The 27302-nt window shown below is 52.4% G+C and overlaps 1 protein-coding gene across 1 annotated transcript in view; it reads right to left on the bottom strand.

Moving 5' to 3' along the window:
• Positions 1-4781: 4781 nt before the first annotated feature.
• The window catches only part of PEX14 (peroxisomal biogenesis factor 14), a 139838-nt gene continuing 117317 nt past the window's right edge, over positions 4782-27302 (bottom strand). The window contains exons 5-9 of the mRNA XM_068986123.1: positions 15471-15556; positions 12290-12392; positions 11028-11125; positions 7621-7712; positions 4782-5937 (exon numbers count right to left, since the gene is read on the bottom strand). Coding sequence (XP_068842224.1) covers positions 5490-5937; positions 7621-7712; positions 11028-11125; positions 12290-12392; positions 15471-15556 — 827 coding nt within the window. The 3' untranslated portion in view covers positions 4782-5489. The remainder of the gene's footprint in view (positions 5938-7620; positions 7713-11027; positions 11126-12289; positions 12393-15470; positions 15557-27302) is intronic.

Genomic DNA, 27302 nt, shown 5'->3' on the forward strand with positions numbered 1-27302 from the left:
CCCTTTCCTGGGGAGAGACAGAGGGGCTGGAAGGTGACACCTCAGCCAGGTGTCACCTCCCCACCCAGGACCGCAGGGGGCACGGCTGAGGGGGCTGCACAGCTCCCAGGGCCCCAATCAACATGGTCACTTTTCCACTGTGAAAGCCTCTTCTCTAACCCAGCCCCAGCACAGAGGGCCCTTCCCTTCTTTCCTCCTGGAACGCAGCCCACAGGCTATTTACATAAATATGTTTGTAACAGACGCGAAAATATATACTTTTTTCTGTCTTATTAAAATGTTCAAGTTGGAACTCGCCTATTGTTTGTGGATATCTCGATTCTGTTAAATAAAACAGTGACTAATTTATGGGCTAAAACACAAGTTCAACAAATTAAAACCATTACTGGAGCTTCACAGGCCCTGGTGGGCCGAGCAGCCCTCCCGCGGGGCCTGAGGGAGGGCAGGGAGCCAGGCTCCGACCTCAGCCCTCAGCCGGGTGGGTGGGTGCTGCAACCACTGCCGCGGGGGCAGGGCCCACAGAGGCTCCAACTCCAGGTTGAGGGTGGGGGGGGGAAGACCCCAAAAATTGCCCCCTCTGCAGCTGCCCCCAGGTCTCCGGGGGCCAGATGGACCTTGGGAGACCCAAACATGGGTAAAGAGGAGGCTCAGCCTAGCTGAAGGCAGGACTAGCTTTTAAGCTCCACTCAGGACAAGACAGGACCCAGGGAAGGGTGGGCTGGGCCTCAGGGCACCCCTCAGAAGATCTCAGGGAGACGGGGACCTGGGACACAGGAGGAAGCTGCACCCAGGTCAGCCCACAGCTCTGAGCCCCGGGCACCGCCCCCTGAGACCGAGTGACCCGCCCCCAGGAGGGAGGGGCCTGCAGTGAGGAGGCAAGGCCGGCGCCCTGCCTCAGGGTGCAGGGTGGCCTGGGTCCCACAGTACTCCCTATGGCTTGTTGGTCTCAGTAGGAATTGCAGTAAAACATGTTTTCATTCTGGGGTTTAATTAGCTGTGGTGGTGTGATGCTCCTACACCAAAACTGGGGCAAATTCAAGAGTTTTGTAACCTCTTGGAAAGAGCCAGAACCAGCTGCACAGGCTCATGCTGAGCTCAGTGGCCTGCCACCTCCCACAGACCTGGCCCTGCTTGGGTGCTACCAGTGGCTGAGTCACCCATGGAGTCGGGCCTCAGCATTCATGGGCAACTGGGCCTCAGCCCACCTGGACCCCGGGCCAAGACAGCCTGTTGTCCCGTTCGCCTTCATGAGAGGTGGCTTTGGCCCCTTGGGGAGCCTTGGTCCCGGCCCGGGCACAGGGGTAGTGAAGTGCTGTCGCCCCCAGGAAGGCCTCTAGGAAGCAGGTCCCCTCGGACCAGCTGGCGTCCTGGGGAATGAACAGGGGCCGGGCCTGTGCCACCCTCGCAGGAGGGGTGGACAGGATGTGCCTCCCAGGGGCACACCTTCCAGGGGCACACAGTCAGCACAGGCCCGGACCCAGCGGCTTCTCCTGTGAGCCCCTCACCCACACCACTTGGGGGAAACACCGGGGCCTCAGAAAGTCCAAGGCTTTTTCCCCCACAGAGAACCCCCAGCCCCTCAGCCCTGCCTAGAGAGCCTCCCTGATGCCTGCCTGCTGCACACTGAGTCTACAGGGCACCCTGGAACTAATGACCTGGAAACAGCCTCCCGGACCTACTGGGCTAGGATGGGAGGGATGGACACCCGAGTTTCCAAGATGAGTTTTAAACCTGGCCTCCTCATTATGAAGAAGGTCCTCCCAGACGGGTCAGGCCAGGGAAGGCTTCAGGCAGCTTCCTTATGAAATGATAAAATCTCACCTCCTCTGCTAGGACAGCAAGAGCTTTAAAGTGCTTGACGAAAGTAAACTGGTCAGGTTTGTTCACCACTCAGGGAAAAGCACAACCCGGCTGGAGATTTAAACTCCACTTCTGGATTAGAGTGGCACCAGAGGGAGGGCGTGGCGTGGGGAGGGGCTGGGCCAGCTCTCGGGGGAGAAGGTGGTGGTCACACACCATCACCTCAGGCACCCTGGAGATGTCTGACTTTAGCAGGGGGTGATTGATCCCAGGATGGGACACACCTGTGCAGGATGAAGAAGCAGGGGCCAGAGAGGTGTCCCGGGCAGGGAGGGGTCGGTCAGGACTGGGTCTACACCCAGGTGAGCGGTTCACCTGAGGCTGGAGCCACCGCCACCTTCAGGGTCTCCCTGGCGCCCTCCTGCCTGCTATCTGGAGATGGTGACCCTCTTCTTTGGGTGCCTTGGCAGAAACAACTGTCAACAAACAGGTGAAGAAACACTAAGGGTTAAGTACACTCCTGAGGATCAGGTGTCAGGCCAGTCCCCTGTCTGCTGCCCTTCGTCCTCTGTGGGCAGAGCCTGAGTCTTGGTCTGGGGCAGGGCTGGGTCTGAGGCAGGGCTCACCAGAGGAGAGGCAGGTTCTAGGCCGAAGCCCAAGAAGCAGCACCTAAGTCCTGGCTGGGTCCCGGGAGAGATGCCTTCCAGAGAAGCCCTCTCCTCCCAACTGAGGTGCGCCTCATGGAGACACACGCTTTACTTTCGGGGAGACAAGCAAGCCACACAACACTGAAGAGCAACTTCCCGTTTTTATTAAAAAAGACAAAAAGAGAGACAGACTACAACCACACACCTGTGAAACCAAGTGGAGAGACCCAAGAGGGGTTCTGTCCCCTCCAGTCCTTCGATACAGGCTGGACTGTTTGAACACCTGACATGAACCTCCACAGTACGAAAAAGAGAACATTTTACAAGCTCAGCATCCTTCTCCCTCTCCCCTCGGTCAGAACGCTTCTCTTCCCCGCCAGGGTGTCCCAGGACACCGACGACAGCTCAGCCCTCGCGGAAGGAAGCCGACTGGCCAGGGCAGACAGGGCAGAAGCGGCTGCCTCGCCTGTTCTGGGGGCATCGCAAGGAGCAGGGGAGAGGGGGCTGCCCAAGGGAGGACCCTGCCCAAGGCAGAGCCCACAAACACCCGGGGCCGCTGGTGAGACTTCAGGGGCCAGAGGGCCGTCCTGCAGCCTCTGAGCACCGGGGTGAGTTCTCTCTTAAAAGACACTTTACAAAAATACTTTGTAATTGAGTTTAATAATCTTCTCCCTTCCAGAAAGGGCCTGACAGGCGCTGCCTGCTGCTCACTTCTGCCCCATTCCAAATATTTTTACCTTATTTGGATGAAATGCATTATTTTTCTAATGAAAGGCTTTTTTTTTTCAAAGGGCTGTTTTCCCTCCGTCCAGCAGCTGCCTTTATTAGGCAGCACTCACGCAGTTTTGGGGAGGGGTTTTTTTTCTCCCTGAAATCACGCCAGATTCTCTGTCCTCAAAAGCTGAAATCGTTGCTCGAGACCCACAGGGCAAAGGTCCCCCAGGCCCAGGTTTCCATCCCTTTCTCCCACAGTGAGTTTGGGGACCCGAGAGACCTCTGACTCCCCAGGTTGGGGAAGATGTGACCCGCGATGCCCTGCGGCCCCCATGCCAGCAGCTCTGGCTGTGTCTCTGTCCCAGGCTGTCTGTCCTCTGACCCCCTGCCTGGTCCCACTGCAGGAGAGACCTCTGCAAAGTGAGAGGCCATGAGAAATGTCACGAAGCAGAGGGGGAGCCCTCGAGATGGCTCACGCAGGACACAGGCTTCCATTCCCCGGGGAGGTCACAGGGGAACCCTGTCTCTAGCCTCCAAGGCCGAGGGGTGCTTCCGACCCAGCAGGCAGCCCCTCTCTGCTTGTCACCTCAGGTCTGCCTGCGTGACTCCCAAAACTGAGTCATGTATCCAGATGAGGTGGGGGGCCCTGCGGATGGAGAACCCTGGCTTCTGTGGGGGTGGCAAGAGGCAGAGGTGACTCAGAAGGGGGTCCCTGGGCGGCACAAGCTGGAACACCATGTGAGGTGATGAGCATCAAAGACGGAACCTGGGAAACCAGGGAGCGGGCTGGACACTCAAGAGGGGCAGGGTGAGGGCCCCCGCTGGAGAGTTAGGAAGGAGCTCGCTGCAGGAGCCGAAAAAGGGGCCTGGGTGAGAGTGGAAATGTTTTCTGAGACAAAACACGCGCCTGCCAAGTGTCTCACCCTCGGCCTGTGGCTTCCTCCCTCCCCAGAGCTGGGTGGGTGGGAGGCCGGCAGTGGGTCAGGAGGCCTCAGCACCCCCCCACTCCCCAGAGGGTACATACCCGCTGCAGCTCCACCTCCACGGTCCCTGCACTTTGTCTCCAAAGCCTGTGTCTACACGAGGCCCAGGGAGGGACCAGGCCGTCTGACCCCTGCACCAACGGCCACAGCCCCGGGCACTCCCCGGAAGGAGCATCTTGTGCTATTTTCCTGGGTTTAGCTAAAGGCTGTGTGAAGGTTAAAGGGAGACAGGGAGGGTGAGAGGGAGTGGAGACGGGGGAGGAAGAGGGAACGAGACACTCTCTCCTGGGAGCACACGCATCCATTTAAGGAAGGCGAGCTCATCACACTCCACACCAGGTCTATATACAGTAACGTGAGGTCCCTTCTCCTCCTGGGGCGGAATGTCGCCCTGCAGCAGCCGCTCTGGACCCAGGACGACATCCTCCAACTGTGGGTGAGCAGTGGCGACACCTGCCTGGTGGGGGAGACTGGACGAGGGAGGCAGGCCCACCACAGGGCTACCTAAGCCTACCCCCACGTCCCCTCCCTGGGACCCACCTGGTGCGGCCTTGGCCGAGACCCACCCCCAGGCCTGGGGTGCCGTGAGCAGATAGGGAGCCATAGGCAGGAATTAAATAGTGGCAGCTCGTATTTATTACAATTATATACAGTCGGATCTTATATTCTGATACCTATACCTGATCACACAAAATAACACGTTTGGGGGCGGGGCAGGGGACAGACAGGAGGGCCCTGGGCCTGGCTCCTGGTGGGGTGGGACATCTCCCCAGAGCGGTAGCGGAGCCACCATGCGGTAAGCCAGCGGTCACGAGCAGTGCACTGTCACGTGTGGCGGGCGACCGGGCTGGGGCTGCGACAAGCACACACGGGCGGCATTGTCCGGGCAGGGCCTGGTTGGGGGACCGGCGGGACCCTCGCCCGGAGGGGAACGCAGGGCCGTCACTTTTGGAATCACGACAGTGTGGCCTCCGTGGCCACTGGAGAGAAGCAGAGAGGGGGCCGGGGCAGAGGGAGGGGCCGGCAGATGCCGGGTCCCCAGGCTCCCACTCTGTGAGGGTCAGGAGTCAGGTGATAAAACTACCTCTCGTCATGCACGGTGTTAGGTTGGCTAAGACGCTCAGCTGACGCCCCTGGACCGGACGTCTGTCTGGGAGGGGGCTGAGGGGGCTTGAGCCCAGAGAGTTCGGAGCCCTCGATCTGAATGAGATCAAGGTCAGAGGCCTGTCTGTCCGGGGCGGGCTGGGTGGCCAGGCTCCGCCCTCAGTTGCCCGGGCCCCGCCCGGCTCAAGGCCCTGCCCCGCTCCGGGCCCTGCCCCACTCCAGGCCCCGCCCCGCAGGCCGCCTAGTCCCGCTCACTTTCGTTGCTGGCACCCTCCGGCCGCCGCAGCTTCTCCACCTGCTCGTTGATCTGCCCGTCCCCACCCCGGCGGTCCTCCCTCTGCACCCCCAGGCAGTCCTCCTCGTCCACGCGGCTCACGTCCTCGTCCTCCTCGTCTTCCTCGTCCTCCCTCTTCTCCTCCTCGCCCTGCACCTCCATCCTCACCTGGCCCTTGACGTCCACCACCCCCTCGCCCTCCTCCTGGGGGCCCAGCAGGTGGTACGTGGCCGTGGAGCCCTCGGGGCTGTGGCCCTCCTTCACGGGCGAGGACGACGTGGACTCGTTGCTGACGGGCGAGATGTCACTGCTGCTATGGTGGTTCACCGCTGCGGGGCTGGAGGGCGAGGGCGACTTGACGGGGATCTGCCAGGAGGGGATCTTCGGGGCCGACGGGGAGGGCGGGAACTGCCTCCTGGTAGAGGAGGGAGAAGACGGCCGGGTTTGCCCTCAGCAGAGCTGCCCCTCTGGAATGCCAACGCTAGTGGACGGTGAGCAGGGCCAGGGCCAGCCCACAGGGGACAGGACGGGGCTCTGCCACACACGCCTGCTGCCCTCCCTTCCCTTCCTCTGGAAACAGGCCTCTTGGCCCCTTGGAGGTTAGAGAAGCTGAGACAGAAGCCAGAGGCACCATGGCTGCCTGGAGAGTACCGTTCCCACTCAGGGTGCCATCTGCGGTCCCTCTGCCCGGGGCCAGGCCCACCCTCCCTGGCAGCTGCAGGAGAGTCGGCCCTGGGGAGCCTGCCACACCCCAGAGCCCGTTCCCTCCGGTCCTCACAGCAGTGTCCAGTCTCCAGCCCTGGGAAGGGCAGCAAGCAAGGGCTGAGGGCAAAAGCCTGGAGCCCCAGACCCCTGGGCCTCCACTCTAATTTGGTCTGAGCAAAGACGGATGGACTAGAGCCTGGCCTGGGCCACGGGATCAGAGACATCAAACCCGGACTTTTCTAGAAAACTTCCAAGCTCAACACTTGACAGAAGAGCCAGCCCTCCCCTCCCACTCCCGTATCCCCGCCCTGAGCCATGGCCTGGCAGCCAACCCAGCCCAGACCTGGGAAGTCAGGTCCGCTTGGCAATGGCGAAATCAAGCTTGAGGACAGGTGGGACCAGACCACCCCGGCCTGAGCCCAGAGGACAAAGGCCTGCTGCTTCCTGGGCTGCCTGCCAGCTCTGGTCCCAGACAGTCCTTCCCCTCAGACCCTGCCATGTGAAGCCCACCGCCAGGGCCTCGGTGTTCACCACATCCCCAAGGGGCAGCCCGCTGGCACCCCAAGCTCAGCCACACCTCTCCTAAGGCCACAATTTTGTCCCCACAGAGAGCCTGAATGTGGGTGCCTTGGAGAACTGGGTCTTTTGGTTGTGATCACAAGACCCTACCAGGCCCCCATCCTGGACGTGGAGTGAAGCGCAGCCTCATTCAGCCACCTACTAAGCCCTGGGGCACTCTGCAGGTGGGGCGGCCAACTGTCCCGGGAGCCCAGGACACAGGACTTTCAGCTTTAAAACCAGGCGGGCCTGGGCAAGCCTGGACAAGTTGGTCACCCTCTCTTGGGGCTGCACTGGTGCTGTCCCTGCAGAGGGGCACAGGGAGACCACAGGAGCCAGGGGTGGGGAACGGGTGCTACGCAGCCCTCTGCCTTGAAATCAATCGCTTCTGGCCCTCGGGGGGATCCTTCTCTGGGACCCAGCTGTCACTGAGAGCTCCAGCCAGGACTCAGGACAGAGAGAGTGGCCCTGCTGGGAAGGTGGGGATGCTCTCCTCTGCTCAAGGTCCTGCTCTGGCTCCAGCTGTCCTTGACCAGGTATGGACAGGGCTGAGAACTGTTTGTATCTCAAAACTCTTGTGGGCCCTTCAGACGGTCACTCCTAAAGTGGGGAGGGAGGGACTTGCTGGGGAGGGTAGGTAAAATCGCCAGATTCCCAAACTCCATGACGCAGCTGAATGATGCAGCTCATCCAGGGTGGGAAACATGGGGCACCCCTGCCCCAGGAGATGCCCCACCAACACCCACGACGGCAACAGCTGGATGGGCCCCAAGAGCTCCCTCCTCCAGTCCCAGGTGGAGAGCAGAACAGAAACCCACGCCTTTGCAGCTCCTACCGATTCAAAAGAAGCCCCTTCAAGGAGTTAATTTCCGACTTGAGTTCATTGATGTTCTGGGACTCCAGGATCCAGTTGGTGGACGTGGTGGCCTGAAAGTCACAACAAAGGGGATTGAGGATCACCTCCCTCCCACCCCTTCAAACTCAGACGCTGAGACGGCAGGAGGACCCAACCCCCTCGGGAAGGTTTCCTGCGTCCTGTTCTGGGGTCTGCTTGCCTGGATCTCTGCTGAAATGACAACTCCCTTAAAACAAACATCCCTGCAACTCTATTTGGATAGCTGACGATCTTAGGGAAACATGACATGTATTCAGGTCTAACTGGTATCCTGGTTATGAAAAAATAAAACAACAAGAGAGCCCTCATCTTTTACAGATACAAAGTGAAGTGTCTGCAGTGTGAAATGATATGCTGTCTGGAATGTGCTTCAGAATAACCTCAGGCAGGACAGGCCCGAGGCAGCGGCTGCACCGCGTGGCCAGAGCTTGTAGGTTCACTGAGTGGCCCGCTACTCCATGCGTGTCTGAAACGTTCCATTAAAACCAAACTAAGAAGATAAATTCCATCTCTACACCAACTACTCCTTCCACCTAAGTCCTTCTCCCCGCAGAGATCACACCCCCCCCCCACACACCCATGGGAGCCCTGGGGTTGAGACAGGCAGCCACCTCAAACCACAGGGCCTGGAACCTGGAGCTGCTGTGGAGGGTCAAGGGGACACCTGAGCACCTGCCTGGCCCATCCCCCGGCCCCCACTCTTAATCAACCCTGAAGGCAGGCTTCACCTGGGTGCCCTGCCCCACACTGCTGTGACATCAGGCCCCACCGCCTGCAAAGCCAGGAGCCCCGAGTCAGGCGGCCCACTGACATGCATTCTTTGGGATGACCCTGAGGTTCCGCAGAGAGAAAGACAATGATCTGGAGGAGGGCCCACAGGAGAAATAGCCACAACAACCCTGGACAAATGCCAGCCTCCTCCACACAACTTCTCCTTTGAATTTTGACATCACTTTCCATGTAAACTTCAGAGAACCACACCTTTCTTCAGCAAATCTTGTTGGGATAAATGGAGGAGAGGAAAGCCAAAACAGTGATCCCCCAGATGGGAGCTGCCTGTGGCCCAGCTGCCTGTGACCCAGCTGCCTGTGAGGTACTTGGAGGCCAATTCCAGGTATGTGGGATTCAGGCCTCCAGGCCAGAGGCCACCTCCAGGTGCAAGGCTCCTGCCCCTTGATACCACTGTTCCTACCTGACACAAAACCCCTGGGCCGTAAGTTCAGGAGAAAGTGGGGAACCCCAGGCTAGCAGAACAGAGGGGTTCCACACATTCCCGCCAGCCTGCGGGGGCTATGAGGTAGAGTGGGGGCTGCTGTGGGTACCACCCAGGCAAGCAGCCTAATGGTGGTTTAGTCGGCAAGTCATGTTCAACTCTTGCAACCCCATGGACTGTAGCCCGCCAGGCTCCTCTGTCCACGGGATTCTCCAGGCAAGAATACTGGAGTGGGTTGCCGTTTCCTTTTCCAGGGGATCTTCCCAACCCAGGGATCGAACCCGGGTCTCATGCATTGCAGGTGGATTCTTTACCAACTGAGCCAACAGGGAAGCCCCAGCAAGCAGTCTGGCTGGGCACACTGGCAGGGGGAAGCCCCTGCCTGAGAGGGGGCAGCCTGGAGCAAGCACACACAGACGCCTGCCGCCCACACACATCCCCCCGGGGTCCATGCTCCAGACCACCAGACAGCACAGATCCAGCAGCCACTGTGCTGGCTTCTCAGAGGCCCTGAAAGCTATCGCAGCCCATTAACAAGGGGGCAATTTCCACTCACCGGCCGACAAAGGACTCAAATTTCCCAACGCATCTGGTGCCAGATGCCAGGATTTAGAAATAAAATCTGACATCTGGGGCTTTTTAGCCAGTCTCTTTAAAAAAAAACAGTTGTAGAAAACTCCCAGCCTTCAGTTTTATGTAGGTTTTTTAATTACTTAACGCTCTTCTTTTTAATTTTTTACAGTGCTGCAGTAGGAGTTTGGAAGCCAGATATAAAAACTTACATTACAGCTGAGAAAACACAGCTCTGAGTCTCTGGTTTATGGGGTAACCAAAGTCACACACATATGGATTTAGACCAGTGAGCCTGGCTTCAGCGGAGAAAATGAGCGGGGCTGGGGTGGGGGGCACATCAAGGAAACAAGCCCAAGAAACTCCCAGGGGCAGCTCTCAACCACCAACGCCATCCTGGGGCCCCCTCCCCTCTAAAAAGCAACATGTGGTCTTGATCTCAATGCTTAGGGTCTGAAAACAATTTTCCAATTTCCGGAATGGCTTCTGGCCACTTGCAGGCCGCCGCTCCCAAAGATAATGGAAGGGAGCAGGGCACGGGCTGTCAGTCCCTCCCTGGCTGCTTTATGGACTGCCGCCCATGGGGAGGGTGCGTGGTGGCTGGCAGTGGCCACTGGTAATCATGCCCATGTGCAGAGGCAGCACCTCTGAGGGTGAGGCACCCCACGAGGGGATTCCCAGGCACCCTCTTCTCAAGAGCACAGGGACCTCGAGCGGCATGCTCAAGTGGGGCTCTCCTGGAGGAAGCCACCTCTCTCTCCTTGGGGTGAGAGTTGCATGGAAGCAGCCAGAAAGCTACATGGGAGGTGGGGATGGAGTAGAGAGGGCAGCAGACGCCGTGGACCACTGTCTCCTGGGCCAGGCTGTGTCCGGAAGACTGTGACACACACGCACAGAGCCCAGACCAAGAAGCTGCGATCCTGGGAGCTGACAGGAGCCAGGCATTGTTCCTAGCAGGTGCACACAATGAGGGAGGCAGGGTTACAGATCCATTTTACAGGCAAGGAAACTGAGAATCAGAGATGGCAAGCGACTTGTCTGTGGTCATATAGCCAGCACGTGGCACAGAGCTTTAACCTGGGCAGTCTGATCCCAGGATCTGATATTGCCATGGGGGTTCCAGATATGGGAAGTTGAGGCAATGAACCCGCCTCGGTCATCCTAGGTGGGTCTGCATCTTTCAGGGGTTACCAGACCCCAAGACCAGGGTTTAGAGAACTTGGCAACAGCCACATTTTAGCCCAGGGCCTGGGCACCCTTCTCCCACCCTGTTCCCTGGAACTGTTCTTGGCAACGCTGGGGCCTGTGACCTAACTTAGAGGTGGAGACCATCCCGTGTCTATACCAGCTACCACCAGAACTGTAGTGTGTGGGTCATGGGGGTGGGCCTCGGAGACAGAAAGGAAAGCCCTCATCACTGAATGCCACATCGCCTGCCTGGTGACCACCTCCTTTCTCAAGAGCAGTGTAACCGGCATCAGAAGAGGGCATCAGATGCACAATGAACTGGGCACAAGGATGAGCAAGAAGAGCTTAAAGGGGCCGGAGGGTCAGGGACAAGTACCTTGGCTGTGGCCAGTTCATGGGCCAGCTCCTGGACTTTCTGCTGCTGCTGAATCAGCAGCTCCTGGACTGAGGCAAGGGTCATCTGTAACTGAGTCACTGGGAGGAGAGAGCAGGCGCATCTCTGTTAATGATACATGAAGATTCCCCCTTCTGTCCACACACCTATGAGCCGCTGCCTCTAATTTATCTGCAGACATCCCCCCGCCCTCCAGCAATCCATATAATTCATCTGCACTCTGGGTAATCTACCTGCACTGTATCTAACCTCTAGTATTTCTACTTTATCTTTCTATTGTGCAGTTGTCCATGGTCAACAGTATATCCGTCCAAAACCTCTCCCCTCTAATTATATCTGCTTATGATTTGCTTGGCTCTTACAACCTCAGGACTGCCTGCCTCCCTCATCTCCTGTGCCTCATTGTGTCCTTGTAAAACTCAAAGCAGAGTCTCCAAATCTAGGAGGCATACAGCTCAGATCCATAGCATCCAGAAGTGGTTAAAAACTGTCAATCTCGTTTCCATACAGCTCCCTCCTGCCCTCCCCACCCAAACCCCAAGGCTGCTGGTGCTCCCTATCCACTGTCAGTCTCGAGGAGACTTGCCAGCAGGGTCTGGGCCCCGGAGGGTTTCTGGGGGCTACACAGACACGCCCCTGAGGGGCAAACTCCAGTCTGGGACAGGCAGCTCTCTCTGTACCTAAGTTTTTGGATTCTGAGCCTCCATCTAGTAAACAAGCTTATATAGGAGGAAAAACCACCTCTGGAGCGACAGGTCCCAGCTAATCTGGGCCACCAGTGGGGCACTGGGTAATGAACGCGGGCCCCGTGGAGTCGATGACAGAGGAGGTGGCCGGGGTCCCCGGAGCCGCAGTAATTACAGCCTCTCTTGACCCTGCGTGGGATTCTTAGAGAGAAGGGGGAAAATTGCTGAAAACCCCCCTGAAAACCTCATGGAAGCAGAAATTAAAAATGAACTTTACAGCCCTTAGAAAGGCTGTCATTTTATTCCCCTTATTAATATTCTGAGGTTGGGAGCCTTTCCGTAAAAACATAATTAATTGAGGCCGCGCCGACAGTAAACAAGCAATTTCAAATTAAACCGAAATGACGGCGGCTTCATTTGCAAATGTGAACAGATTCTCAGAGCAGATAAATGAAGTCACCACATAAAGTGGAGACGGAGGGGAGAGGGGAGGGGGCAGAGAAGGGGCTGCTCGGAGAAGGCTTTGAGGGGTGACTTGATGGAGTCATTAATCTTTACCTGTCTGGGCCACACTGCCACTCAGCTCCGACAGACTTGCTTCCATCCGCTCCAGCTGCTTCCGGTCCTCCCGGCCGCCCATGATGAGGGGGAGCAGGTGCTTCTGCAGGGAGTAGGGGGTGCGTGAGGGATGGATACGTGCCCGGGGTGACTCCCCAGCCAGCGCTCCAATTCCACCCGCCAACTTCCTCTCCATCACCCCTGGGCCTTGGGAACCCTAGGCCGACGCCGTAAGTGAACAAGACATCCGAAAGTTAGAAAGGCTGCGAGTAGAACCACGTGAAAACTCCTGAGCCGGGACCAAGAGGAGGGAACGGGGACACAAAAAAATCAATCTGACCGACTGCGATGGAGCACTTTCGTGTTCTTTCAGTTTTTTAAATGGTGCTATATATAGAGTTTCTGTGGCCAAGAATACTCAGAATTCTACTCTAGAAGTTGTATGATAAGACTGTAGAAGGTTATACAGGAAAGTGGTACCACTGGTGGCTTCCAAGGAGGAGCGGGAGGGAAGTTTGCGGTACATTTTTCTGAACCTTTCACATCCTGCACCAAGGGAACGAATTATCCATTCAGAAAGAAGTGAGTAAAACTTAGAAATTATTGAAGAAACAAGATCAAAACCCACAGTAGATCTGCAGGGCAGTCACACCCAGTCTTTCCTAAAAGTCTTGTATCCTGTGAACAGGCTTCCTTCAGGTAAGAGTTAAGTGCAGCTGGATTCTCCCAAAATGGAGACGCTGGGCAGAGGGGGAGGAAGGGGCAGAAGTGGGAGAAACTGACCATGAGGGGAAAAGGAAGTGGGTGCTGCGGAGCAAACCAAACAAGGGGCCCAGACGAGGTGAGGATGAGAGTCCTGGAACATTCAGGAAGAAGGCAGGTGGGGGTGCAGCCGCTGACTGGTGGCCAGCTCGGAGGTGTGCAGGGTGGAGGTGGACGGCAAACTGCCCACTGGGACTGCTGGATGAAAGAATCCAGGCTCCAAACTCCACAATCTCATGACTCGGCACCCGCCCATCTCAGGGGCCTGAGACCAGTCGCCAGGCTTTCTGGGGTGGTACCAGGGGTGCCCGGTGTGGGCCTGGCAGAGGTGGTAACTGGCAAGTATGACCAAAGCAGACTTTGGTTCTCATCCTATCTGAGCCGCAGACAGGAAAAGACAGCAACTGCTCCATTAAGGCTTCTGTACTGGGGGAGGGAGAGGGGGCCTCTCACAGGGGCTTGTGGGAGAGCTCATTTCAAGAGCAACTCCTGAGCGAAAACCACTATTTAGGACACATAGGGAAGCACTTCCTATTTTGCAAAGTGTTTTCCAACCACTGTGTTAGTTTATTACCCACAACTTAGCTGAAACTCATCAAATGTAGCCTTATGTTCCAGGTTGGAAATTTCCTAAGTATGAAATTCAAGAAATTCTATACATGTAATGGACTAAAAACTCCATTTCGAAGATCAAAAATTCCAAAGAAAGGAACACATTCCCACCCTGAATCTTCAGGTATTTATAAAATGAGAGCTTACCTCTCTTTTTTGCTTTTTAATTTAGCAGGTATTTTTAAAATTCTCTTGTCATCATCGTGACTGATCTTTTCTGTCTCTTCTTTCTTAAAGCAGAGACTGAAGATCAGAGCTTGGTGGAAACAACTGATGCTATCTCTGTTCAGCTCCAAGGGGAGCCACGCCTTCTCTTTCCACCAGATCACAGGCTGCCCGAGGGCAACCACATGACTAAGTGGGTCCTGCTCAGCAGAGCCAGGACAGGAATGGATAGTTCTGTCTCAGCCTTTCCTCCTTCCTAGTGACTGTATGCACTTAGGGACTGGAGTCGACAGGCTATGAGCACACAGGGAGAGTAGATGCACGGTGTCAGAGCAAGCAGTCCTGGGACCCACCAACATCCTGCTTCCCGATGTCTAAGGTGGAAACTTCCAACTTCAAGAATAAATGTTACACTGAAAAGATCAACTTCACTTCAGTCCAAAATTAAAAGAGTCCCAGGAAGCAATGCGAAAACATGTTCCATGTGCTAAAAGTTACAACCTGAGGGAATCCCCAGGGGGTCCACTGATTAGGACTCCAAGCTTCCATACAGGGGGCACAGGTTTGATCCCTGGTTGGGAGACTAAGACCTCACAAGATGCGTGGAGCAGCGAAACAAACAAAGTTATGGCACGAGTCTGGATATTTATTCAGAGTCTTTTTCTTTTCCAGACTTTTTATTTTATATTGGGAGTATAGCCAATAGTTCAGATTCTTTTCTTTTAAAATCTCCAAACAAGGGATGGAGTTGCAGGTGGCCTCAGAAAGAAAGGAATCTCTCTCTGCAGGACTGACAGAGGTTAAGTCCTCCAGCCACCAGTTTACCTTCTGTCTCTATTTTACCTATCCTGGCTCTGCATCTTCTAAAAAACACTCGCTTGCTTCAAATCAAAGTCACTACGTGGTCACTAGTGTCTGATCAGGATCTGGCGTCAAGGAAGTAAATGTTACTTCACGCCTGCAGCTCTGCTGGAAGCAGTGAACTCTGGGGACCTGAGGGCTGACTCTGAAGACTGTGAAAAACCCTAGATTTATATGGAAGCCAACAAAATATACAGGAGGAAAAAGTAGAAAATATGATCACACTGAGTTTCTCAAAGCTGGTGTTAAATATTCAGGTGGAACAAGAGGTACAGAGCGCCTGCGACGTGCTGGGAACACAGTCCTTTCCAGAGGAGCCCAGCTGCTGTGAGCATCACCACAGCCTCTTGAGGCAGGTCCTCCTGTGCCATTTCACAGGTGAGCCCGCCGAGCCTGTGGTCACACAGCTGCCGATGGCAGGGCCGGATGTGACACTGGCAGCCGGCTCCAGCCTCTGTGGTCTTAGCTGCACATTGTTCTGTATTTTAAAAGGGTCCAGCCTGCTCAGAGCATGCCAGGCAACGTCCTCAGTACTTGACACGGCTCCGCGTCATGGGCCCCGTCACCCTGTGCAGCAGGCAGAGACTTGGAGGAGAGATTCTGTAGGTGAGGAGGGTCTGAAGGCCCTGAGCGCACCCACCTGGGTGGGGACAGGACCAGGACTTGACCCGGACGCCCCTCCAGAAAGCACGTTCATCTGGGCACTCAGCCTTCACGTGCAGGCCCACTGCTGTCCCCATGCTCAGGGCAGCACCACAGGGGTGCGGGGAGGGCGGCTTACCTTATAGAGCTGGTGAAAGCCAAACGCGATCCCTGCCATGATGATGGCCAAGGCGCTGTAGTCTCTCCACCGGGAGCCCGCAGGGCCTGGGGTCGGGAGAAAAGCTGGGGTCAGGAGGAAAGGCCTTGGGTCCCCTGGGGGCAGAGAGCGCGTGCACTTAGGCTCCTCTTCTCAGTTGGGGTGTGTCTCGTGCTGACATGGGGGGTGAGCGTCAGAACGGGGCTTGGCTGTCTCCCTCCTCCTCCTGGGCCTCCAGACTGTACTGTGCCTGCCGTGGGGTGCTGTCTCAGGGACTGAGGTGGGGGTAGGGGGAGAATGGCAGAGGCAATCTAAAGACTGGGGCACAGGCTCCACGCTCGAGGAATAAAGGAGCCAGTGAGGGTGCCGTAGCACCCGGGTAATGCATTCGCACACGTTCACACACCTCCTACATGAGCTGGGAGCCACCTGAGAGTTGGGGCCAGAGGCTGTGTTGCTGCCTATGCAGCTTTATGAAGTTCCGACAGTGCACACGATGTGTGCTGAGGGCACGGTGGGCAGCGGTGGCGAGACCACTGTCCTGTTCTGTTCTGCTCTCTCTCAAGGAGGCTGGGGAGAGGAGCTGCCCACACATGACTGAATGAGCTGATGCCAGAGAGGGATTGAGAACACAGACAGGACAAGGTGAGGCGGATGGCAGGGCCTCGGTGGAGGACGATGCTGAGACCTGTGGGGTCTTGGGGCACAGTGCTCCAGGCAGGGGACAAGGAAGTGCAAAGGCTGGGGTTGACCTGTGCTCAAGCAGATGGGGGAGCCCCTGGGCCTTCCCAAGGAGGGGGCATTGCCAGCCAAGAGAGGCCAGAGAGGAGATGGGAGGAGTGGTGAGGGGAAAGGTGGGAAAGGCCGGGCCCAGCAGAGAATGCACCCAAGGAATCCGGCTGTTGCTTCACAAGCAGCGGGGTCACTGACAGCTCTGAATCAGGGAGTAACGTGGCTGGCTCTGTGCTTTGGGAGGATGACGTGGGGAGCACCGTGGACAGCTATGGGGGGTGGGGGCTGTGGAGGCGAGAAAGCAGGAAGAGACCACCACCAGGGCCACCAAAGGCAAGCGGGACAGGCCCAGGATGGAAGGTCCTGGGGATCCGGACATGGGCAGCTGGTCTAAACACAGGAGTGGTCCCTTCAGCACAAAGCCCCTGCAACCCCTGAGTGAAATCCTAGCTCCAAAGTGGGGAGGAGAGTTTTCTACCGCACAACCTCCCCATGAACTACTCATGATATGTTTCAGGTCCATAATACGATCTGACACCTGGGGACTCTGGGAGGCGCACAGGAAAGCATGAGCTCCATCTGGAGTGTCCATTGGAGCAGCCACATCCAGGCTGCCCAGTGGCCGTCTCTCAAGGGACCAGTCACAGGGTCGGGGGGAGGAGGGCGGCAAGGGCCCCTGTCTCCAGAACCGTCGGTGGTGCAGGACACCCCCAGTCTGTGGACTCAACCTCGGCACCAGGGAGCGTGACTGAAGGTATGCACCCAAGGCACATGTGCGTGACAAGGACCTGGGACTGGGAGGGGGGCCTGGGGGAGAAGGGGGAGGAAGAGCCACTGCACTCCCAGGAACCCACATGTGGCCAGGCCCAGCTAAAGGCTTTGTTTCCTCACAGCCCTGTGGCTCCAGCCATCCCCTCCCTCCCCTGGACCTGCAGGTACTGGCCACGTTCTGGCACTTCACAACTGAAGGAGAGCAGGAGACAGTGGTTCTGAAAGCCCCTGCTGGATGTGGGCACGTGGGGAGGAGGGGCTGCTGGCACTCGGGCTGACTGGGGAACCCAGGGGCAAAGACCTCCATGGGGATGAGGGAGAAGCTCCCCACTCCCTGAGCTGCTGAGAGGGGCTCCCAGGAGATGGGAGACAGAGACGACAGTGATGGAGGAGGCTGGAAGAAGCTCTTCTTGCCCCACTCCCACCCACCACCCGCCTGTGGATTCCACTTGAGTTTCTCAATGTGGCCCAACCCCAAAGTCTCCTGCACAGACTGTAATCAACTCCCTTCTCTGGTTTACAGTTTCTGAACAGGAAACACATGCACATGGTCTGGGCTTCCCAGGTGGCTCAGTGGTAAACAATCCGCCTGCCAATGCCGGAGAAGCAAGAGACTTGGGTTCGATCCCTGGCTCGGGAAGAACCTCTTTTGGAGGAAAGGGCAACCCATTTCAGTATTCTTGCTGGAGAATTCCATGGACAGAGAAGTCTGGTGAGCTATAGTCCATGGGGTCGCACAGAGTCGGATACGACTAAACACGCATGCACATACGCATGCACGTGGTCTAAACATCACGCAGCACACGTCAGTCTACAGCAGACAGGCTTCCTCCACCACCACAAACCCCTGTGCTCATAGTGTCGTCTTTATCCAGCCAAGAATTCTTATGCAAATATGAGGCAACACATACAGGCAATATTTTCCTTTCCCTTTCCCCATCTCTCACTCTTCTTTTTGGCTAAAGCTGCATAATATTCCATTAAACAAACTCCCTAAGATGGGCGTTTAGATGATTTCTAGTCTCTTCCTGTTTCACACAAAGCTGCCATCAGTAAGCGTGTACACACAGCCTCTCACATCCATGTAAAAGGCCATCTGTAAATGTGAACTCCTGGCAAGATGGGTCAGAGGTACCAGCAGTTGTGAGACAGCCTGCCAAACTGTGCTCCCTAGGGTTTGAACCAGTTCATTCACAGCCACCCCAACATAATGGGTTAATCACACACATAGATTTCTGCTAATACTAGGGCAAAAAAAAAAAGAAAAAACCACTACTTCACTCTAGCTTTAATTTGCATTTATCTTCTTACAAATGAGGAGTTAGCATCTTTTCATCTGCATCTCCATTTTGGTAACTGAATGCTCCCTACTTTTCTACTCCATTTCTTTATTAATTTCCTTCATCAATTCATGGAACCTTCTTATACAACAAGGAAACGAGCCCTTTGTCTGTGACAGAAGTTGTCAAAATTTTCCCTAGTATATTTTTCTTTTGACTCTGCTTCTGGTCTGCTTTTGTGGCATGCAGTGTTTTCCTGTTTACATAAACTTACCCATCTCCTCTTCTATGGACTCAGCGGTCTGGGTCATGACGAGCCAGGACTCCCTCCTCCCCTCCAGGGTTGAGTAGTGACATTCAGGATCATGTCTACACACTGAAGGGCGCCCTCCTGCTCTGACCTGCACAGAACACCCTCCTCTGATGTGGAGCAACTCGGATAAGCCACAACTGCTCGTGAAATGGAAAACTCTTGAGATCATCGAGGCAGACCTTTCACCGTGACCTTGAGAAGCTCCGAGTTCCATGCAGGCACCTATCTCTTCCCAGCCTGCTCTGTTCTGAGTGTCTTGGTTCCAAAATCCAGTGCAAGCTCGTTTTTAGGAGGAAACAGTGAAGATGGAGTAACCGTGCCACTTCTCAAGAGTCACTGTTCCGTGGGGCTTCAATCCACCCCCAGAACATCCATCAGTGCTCCCCAAACCCCAGAGAATGTATTCCAAGTGGGCACATGTCCAGAACGTTCTATCCCCAGTGATTTCTCAAATGCCCACTAAACATCTTATAAGAACACAGCTGCACCTGGGCTGAGCACTGGACCAGAACCCCAAGTTTGCAGCATCCTTCTTCTTTCCTGCAAACACTCAGGGCACGCCTCTCATTGTGGGTACTGGAACCCAGGCTGAGCAGACGCTGGTGGGTCAGGGGTCTCAGAATGAGGACCCCTCTTATAGCTGCTCCCCCTTCTGCAGAGTGCGACCTCCTGGAGCACAGGAGACACCTGTGGCTCCCTGCCGGCCACACCTTCACCCCCGCACTGCTCCTTGTTTCTGCCGTGCTCGCGTTAAGAACATTTTATTGCCCCCTGGTTTTCATTATTAATGAAAAGGGACCAGAATGATCTTTCCTAAAGTTCAGAGAGTCTATAAAGACAAGAAGCTGAAATGCCATTTTACTCATTTTGGAGATGTGTGATACAATCCTGTCTTGTGGCGAAATGAAAAAAGAGGAAAACTAAAAAGGAGATAACTCTTCTTCCACTGCACATCTTTCAAAGGTACAGACCAGGGTAAGGAGAAGGCACGTAGCCTGATGCCACACTGGCCCGCACCCCCAGCCACAACCACCTGGAGCCCTTGTGCTGCCCACCCTGGGAACAATCGTTTCCATGCCCAGTGTGAACCCCAGTGAGGGAGCCCAGGGCACCTGGGAGCTACATACAGCTTCTTGTCACTATGTTCCCAAATGTCCAGAAAATATAGTTAAGGGCAGAACACAAGGCCAGTTGCTCGTCTGCTCCAGCTCAGAAGTAAGGGAAGTGGAATGAACAAGCTCTTCCAACAGCTTCAGTGCCTCCAGGCTGACACGATGCCCACCTACAAACAAGGCAGACCCTGGCCAAGCAGGCAGGGAGCTTCCACACCACCCACCAGATGGGTCTCCCAAAGGACAGCTTTCTCTTCATTCCAAGTGCAGGCCATTTGACTGAAGGTGGAGAGCTTTGCCGTATTTAAAGAACCCAGGGACAATGGTATTTTTACTGTCATTCAGATTCTAACTGTCTCCAGCATTCGCCCAACAGGCGAGACCTGCCAGCTTGCCCAAGAGGCCCAGGGCTTTACCAACACCTCGCAGGCTGGCCTCTGCCAGGGATGAAGATAGTCGATGGTGGCAGCATTTTTCATCCCGCACAACTGAGCATTTCCAGGACCACCTTCATGTCTGAGGCTGCAACAAGGTCAGAGGTTGAGCTCTTTGAAACTCAAAGCCTTCCTACCCTCCCGAAGACTCCATCAACTGGCCTGAACTCAGACAGTGTCCCCGGGGGCCGCCTGCCCAGAGGCTCAGGTTGTGGGTGAATCCATAGCGTATGGCAGCTGGGTCAGGGGCAGGAGGGCTGCACCCCAAGGCTCCCTAACCCTTCACTGAATACCACCTAAGCCAACGTTACTCAGCTCCTTTAGCTGTATCTCAATCTACCAAGAGATTGTCACCTGCAGGCGAGAACAGACATCATCACATAAGAACATGTGCAGGGCAGGAATCACGCGCACAACACAGCAACGTTGAGCTTGAAACCACTGAGCCAGAGACCCACGGACACCACAGAAATCCCATGATCCAGTAAAGAGGCATCAACAAAAGAGAGCCAAAAGCTGTCATGAAGCTATCTTGCCGAGACAATCTGTATCCAGGGCTGCGCTGGCCGACAACATGGAGGCGCTATCTATCAAGTCCCTGGGGAGACTGGTGGCCTGAGCACAGGGCTGGGCAGTGGCAGGCACTGGGCAAGTCTAGCTGTGGTCCCCAACCCCAACTCGTGGCTCACCAAGGCTGGAGCCATGACTATACAGTGGTGGATCTAGCTTCTTAAATCATCTCATCAGTTCTGCTCGCAAGGCACCCTGAAAATTAAATGATAAGACAGGTTCATCCACAGCGAGGTCCTGGAATAAAGCCAGTCTGCCAAATCAGTGCTTGTTACAGCCAAGGACTGGCAGGCTAAAGGCACAGGGAGACGGATGACCAGCTGAACGGCACCACAGACTGAACTGAGGATGGCTGGCAGCGGCCAGAAAGACAAACTGACCCAGAGCACAGCGACTGAAACAGAGCAGCTCGGCTCCGAGCAGAAGCACCTGGGCAGCCTGGAAGGCTGAGGGCACTACAGCAGCTCAAGAGCAGTCACACCTGGACATCCAAGGCCTGTCTCCGCATGAGTGTCCTGTGAAAAATGATCCTTCCCACGTCTCATGGGCTGCAACGCTATCAGCAGTGTCATCTTTAGGCAGGAAGGACACTGAGAGGCACATCCGCAACCTCACCCACAGATTTAAAAATATGAGCGCTAATTAAATGGTAAGAATTTAGAAGAGTCCAGAAACAGACTCATACTTGAACAGTAAACTGATTTTTGACAAAGATGCCAAGGTAGTTCTACAGGAAAAGAATAATCTTCACAACAATTGTGCTGGGACAACTGGATATCCATAGGAGGGGTAAAAATGAACTTTGACCCGTTCCTTACACCATACATAAAAGTTAACTCAAAACAGATCATGTACCTAAACCCAAAAGCAAAAACTATAGTGCTTCAGTAAGAAAACAGAAAAAATAGGAGAAGAGCTTCGCAACCTTGGGGTAGACAAAGATATCTTAAATACAAAAAGCATGAACCATAAAGAAAAAGAAAAAGATAAAATGGACATCATAAAAATGTTAAACTTTGGGGGACTTCCTTGGCATCAAGTGGTTCATAGTCTGCATTTCTGCCGCAGGGGTTTGAGCCCCGGTCTGAGAACTAAGATCCAGTATGCCACACGGTGTGGCCAAAAATTAAAAAACAACAAAAAAGAAAAATTAACTTTTGTATTTTCAAAAGGCTCTGTCAAGAATATATCTCTGTAGGCTGGAAGAAAACATCTGCAAAACATATATATGATCAAGGACCTGTAACTAAAATATACAAAGAGCTTTTGCAACTCAATAATAAAAAAGACAAACAAGGTGATTTTTTTTTTTTAAAAAGACTGGGCAGTAGATTGGAATAGACACTTGACAAAAAAGATATGAATGGCCATTAAGCACATGACAATATGCCTGACATCGTCAGTCATTAGAGAAACACAAAATTATAATGAGATTCTATTACCTAAATGTTAGAATGGTTAAACTTAAAAAACTGAGAATACCAAGTGTTGACAAGGATGTGGAACTACTGAAATTCTCACACCTTACTGATGGGAATGGAGAATGGCACAACCACTTTGGAAAATAGTTTTAACAATATTGTACAAAGTTAAGCATACACCCAGCATGTGACTAAGGCATTCCACCCCTAGGTATTTACTTAAAAGAAAGGAAATATCTGTGCACACACAGACTTCTTGCACGTGAATGTCATGGAAGCATTATTCATATAGCCCTAAACGGGCAACAATCCAAACAGGCATCAACAGTCAGTGGATAAACAAGTTGTGAAACAACCATACAGCGGAGTCATAGGAGTCAGCAAACCCTGGCAAGCTCGCCAAGTCCCATGTCATTGTGCTTTTGTTCAGCTGTGAGTTCAGAACAGTTTTCATATTTTTAAAGGATGAGGGGGGAATGGTATATGTGACAGAAAGGTGTAGCTCACAAAGCCTAAAATATTAATTACCTAGATCAATCTCGAAAGTGTTATGTTACGACACAAAAGACTGTGCTGTACAAGCCCATTTACATGAAATTTTAGTCTTTAGTTATAGTTTCACATGAAACTTAGTGTCGGTTACATGAGTTAATTGAGTTACGGTATGTACAACTCATCAAATGTACACTTGAAATGGATTAATTATATTGTGTATAAATTATACTTCAAGAAGCTGATTGGGAAAAAAAATTAAGAATCCAGAAACATGACTGCCGTATGACCAAGCAATCATACTCCTAGGTGGTCACCCAGGGGGGTTGAGAATGGATGTCCACACACATCCTCAGCATCATGAGTCCTGTAGCTGAAACTGGAAACAGTCTAAAGGCCCACCAGCTGGTGAACTGATGGACAAAATGTGGTCCAGCTGTACAATGGAATACTGTTTAGAAACAGGAAGGATGAAACAGTGCTACATACTATCACATGAAGAATCTCAAAAATATGCCAGCTGAAAGAAGGAAGGCACATACAAGGGATCGCCTTCTGTTTGATTTTGTTTACCTGACATGTTCAGCAAAGGTAAACTGACAGTGGTGGAAAGTAGGTGAGTGGTCACCTGGGGCTGAAGGCGAGAGTAACAGTAAACGGGCACAAAGGAGCTTATCTGGGGGATCAAAGTGCTCTGATATATATCGCTGATATATATCGCTTCGTGAAGTTCCTAAAATCACTGAATTGGACACTTGAAATGGGAGTTTAATAATATGTAAAATATACCTCAACAGCTTAGAAAATTTTAAGTAAGGCTATAAATGGACCAATGAATATATAAACAACTGCATTTTGATAAAGGGACACATAACTCAACAGGGACAGGACAATGTTTTCAACCTCTGGTGGTGACACAACAGGATAGCCATCAGGAAAACATGAACCTTGACCTTCACATTACACACACACAAAAATTAACTGAGAGTGAATCACAATCTCAACAGAAAAGCAAAAACAATGAAACTTCAAGAAAAATGCACAGGAGAAAATCTTTCTAACCTTGGGGTAAGCAAAGGCTTCATAGCTAGGACACAAAAACCATGAATTGTTGGGGGAAAAAAAAAGATGAATGTCATCACATTTTAAATTGCTTGTTTTTCAAAAGGCAACGTAAAGCAAAAGCAAAAGAAAAATCTAGCCACAGACGGGGAGGAAATACTAACCATGCATATATCTGACAAAGAACTTGAATGCAGAATATACAGGAACTCTTCCAACCCAATAATAAGATAATTTAAAATGGATAAAGACTGGAACAGTCACTTGACAAAAAAAGATATATAAATGGACAAGCACATAAAAAGATGCTCACGTTGTTAGTCTTCACAGAAATGTAAACTCAAACCACTATGAGTTTCCACTACATACACACGAAAAGTTGCTAAAATTAAAAAGACGGAAAATATCAACTGTTAGTGAGGATATGTAATAACTAGGGCCTTGTACACTGCAGATGGGAATAAAAAACAGTACAACCACTCTGAAAAACAGTTTGGCAATTTCTTATAAAGTGAAACTTACACTTAACCTATGACCTAATAATTCCACTCCCAGACATTTACACAAGAGAAACAAAAACATATGAAGACTTGTACACAAATGTTTAAAAGAGCTTTACTCCTAACAGCTCAACTCTGAAAACAGTCCAAAGCGTGAAGTCCATCGATGGTAAATGGACACACAAACCACAGAGCGTCCTTACCATGGGACACGCCTCTGTGAGAAAGGAGGGAATTTCTGATCTGTTCAACAATCTAGATGGATCTCAAATACATGATGCTGAGCGAAAGAAATCAGACATGAGGGAGGACATAAGATATGATTTTCTTCATACAAAACTAGAAAGAGGTGTCTAATGGGCAGCAACAGAAAGCAGACCAGGGGTTCCCCTGGAGTTAGGACAGGATGTGCCGCATGGGAACAGGTCATGGGGAATCGTCTGGGGTACCAGAAATGCTCCACAAAGTGATCATGACAGCCACAGGAAGGGTACACTTGTCAAAACTCAAACTGTACAATGAAAATGGGTGCATTATTTTATGTAAAACATACCTCACTATGTGTGCTAAGTTGCTTCAGTTGTTACTGCATGGACCATTGTGTGTCAGGCTCCTCTGTCCATGGGATTCTCCATGTAAAAGTACTGGAGTGGGTTGCCATGCCCTCCTATAGGGGATCTTCCTGACCCAGGGGTCAAACCCATCTCTTACGTCCTCTGCATTGGCAGGTGGATTCTTTACCACTAGCACCACCTGGGAAGCCCCATATCTCAATAAAGTTGTCTTTTAAAGTCTGTTCAGAAATTTTTTTTTTTAAAAGAACTGTTACTCAGTCACTCAGTTGTGTCCAACTCTTTGCAACCCCACGGAAGGCAGCATGCCAGACTTCCCTGTCCTTCACCATCTCCCAGAGCTTGCTCAAACTCATGTCCATTGAGTCGGTGATGCCAACCAACCATCTAGTCCTCTGTCGTCCCCTTCTCCTCCTGCCTTCAATCGTTCCCAGCATCATGGTCTTTTTCCAATGAGTCAGTCCTTCGCATCAGGTGGACAAAGTATTGGAGCTTCAGCATCAGTCCTTCCAATGAATATTTAGGGTTGATTTCCTTAAGGACCGATCTTTTTGTAGACCAAGGGACTCTCAAGAGTCTCCTCCAACACCACAGCTCAAAAGCCACAATTCTTCGGCAATCAGCCTTCTTTATGGTCCAACTCTCACACCAATAAAAGACTACTGGAAAAACCACAGCTTTGACTATACAGACCTTTGTTGGCAAAGTAATGTCTCTGCTTTTTAATATACTAAGTTTGTCTTTGCTTTTCTCCCAAGGAGCAACCATCTAATTTCATGGCTGCAGTCATCATCTGCAGTGATTTTGGAGCCCCCAAAAATAAAGACGCTCACTGCTTCCATTGTTTCCTCATCTATTTGCCATGGAGTGATAGGACTGGATGACATGACCTTAGTTCTTTGAATGCTGAGTTTTAAGCCAGTTTTTTTCACTCTCCTCTTTCACCTTTATCAAGAGGCTCTTTAGTTCCTCTTCGCCTTCCACCATGAGGATGTTGTTATTTGCCTATCTGAGGTTACTGATATTTCTTCCAGCAATCTTGATTCCAGTTTGTGCTTCATCCAGCCCAGCATTTTGTATTATGTACTCTGCATATAAGTTAAATAAGCAGGGTGACAATATACAGCCTTGACATACTCCTTTCCCAATTTGGAACCAGTCGATTGTTCCATGTTTGGTTCTGTTGCTTCTTGACCTGCATACAGGTTTCTCAAGAGGCAGGTAAGGTGATCTGGTATTCCCAATTATTTAAGAATCTTCCACAGTTTGTTGTGATCCACACAAGCCAAAGGCTTTAATGTAGTCAATAAAGCAGAAGTAGATGTTTTTCTGGAATTCTCTTGCTTTTTCTATGATCCAGTGGATGTTGGCAATTTGATCTCTGGTTCCTCTGTCTTTTCCAAATCCAGCTTGTACATCTGGAATTTCTCAGTTCATGTACTGTTGAAGCCAGGTTTGGAGGATTTTGAGCATTACTCTGGTAGCATGTGAGATGAGTGCAATTGTGCAGTAGTTTGAACATTCTTTGGCATTGCCCGTCTTTGGGACTGGAATGAAAACTGACCTTTTCCAGGCCTGTGGCCACTGCTGAGTTTTCCAAATTTGCTGGCATATTGAGTGCAGCACTTTAACAGCATCATCTTTTAGGATTTGAAATAGCTCAGCTGGAATTTCATCACCTCCACTAGCTTTGTTCGTAGTAAAGCTTCCTAAGGCCCACGTGTTTTCGCACTCCAGGATGTCTGACTCTAGGTGGGTAGCCAAACCATCGTGGTTATACAAGTCAATAAGATTTTTTTTGTATAGTTCTTCTGTGTATTCTTGTCAACTCTTCTTAATACCTTCTGCTTTGTTAGGTCCACACTGCTTCAGTCCTTTATTGTGCCCATCTTTGCATGAAATGGTCCCTTGGTATCTCTAATTTTCTTGAAGAGATCTCTAGTCTTTCTCATTCTATTGTTTTCCTCTATTTCTTTGCATTGATCACTTAGGAAGGCTTTTTATCTCTCTTTGCTATTCTTTGGAACTCTGCATTCAGATGGATATATCTTTCCTCTTCTCCCTTATCTTTAGCTTCTTTTCTTTTCTCTGCTATTTGTAAGGCCTCCTCAGAGAACCATTTTGCTTTTCTTTTTCTTGGGGATGGTTTTGATCACTGCCTTCTGTACAATGTTACAAACCTCTGTCCATAGTTCCTCAGGCGTTCTATCAGATCTAATCCCTTGAATCTGTTTGTCACTTCCACTGTATAACGCAAGGAATTTGATTTAGATCACCTGAATGGCCTAATGCTTTTCCCTGCTGCTGCTGCTAAGTCCCTTCAGTCACGTCCTACTCTGTGCGACCCCATAGATGGCCCACAAGGCTCCGCTGTCCCTGGGATTCTCCAGGTAAGAACACTGGAGTAGGTTGCCATTTCCCTCTCCAATGCATGAAAGTGAACAGTGAAAGTGAAGTAGCTCAGTCATGTCCGACTCTTTGTGACCCCATGGACTGCAGCCTAACAGGCTCCTCCATGGTTTTAAAAATCCCATGTCCATGGGATTTTCCAGGCA

This window comes from Capricornis sumatraensis, chromosome 14 (assembly GCF_032405125.1).
Source record: "Capricornis sumatraensis isolate serow.1 chromosome 14, serow.2, whole genome shotgun sequence".
Taxonomy (NCBI): domain Eukaryota; kingdom Metazoa; phylum Chordata; class Mammalia; order Artiodactyla; family Bovidae; genus Capricornis; species Capricornis sumatraensis.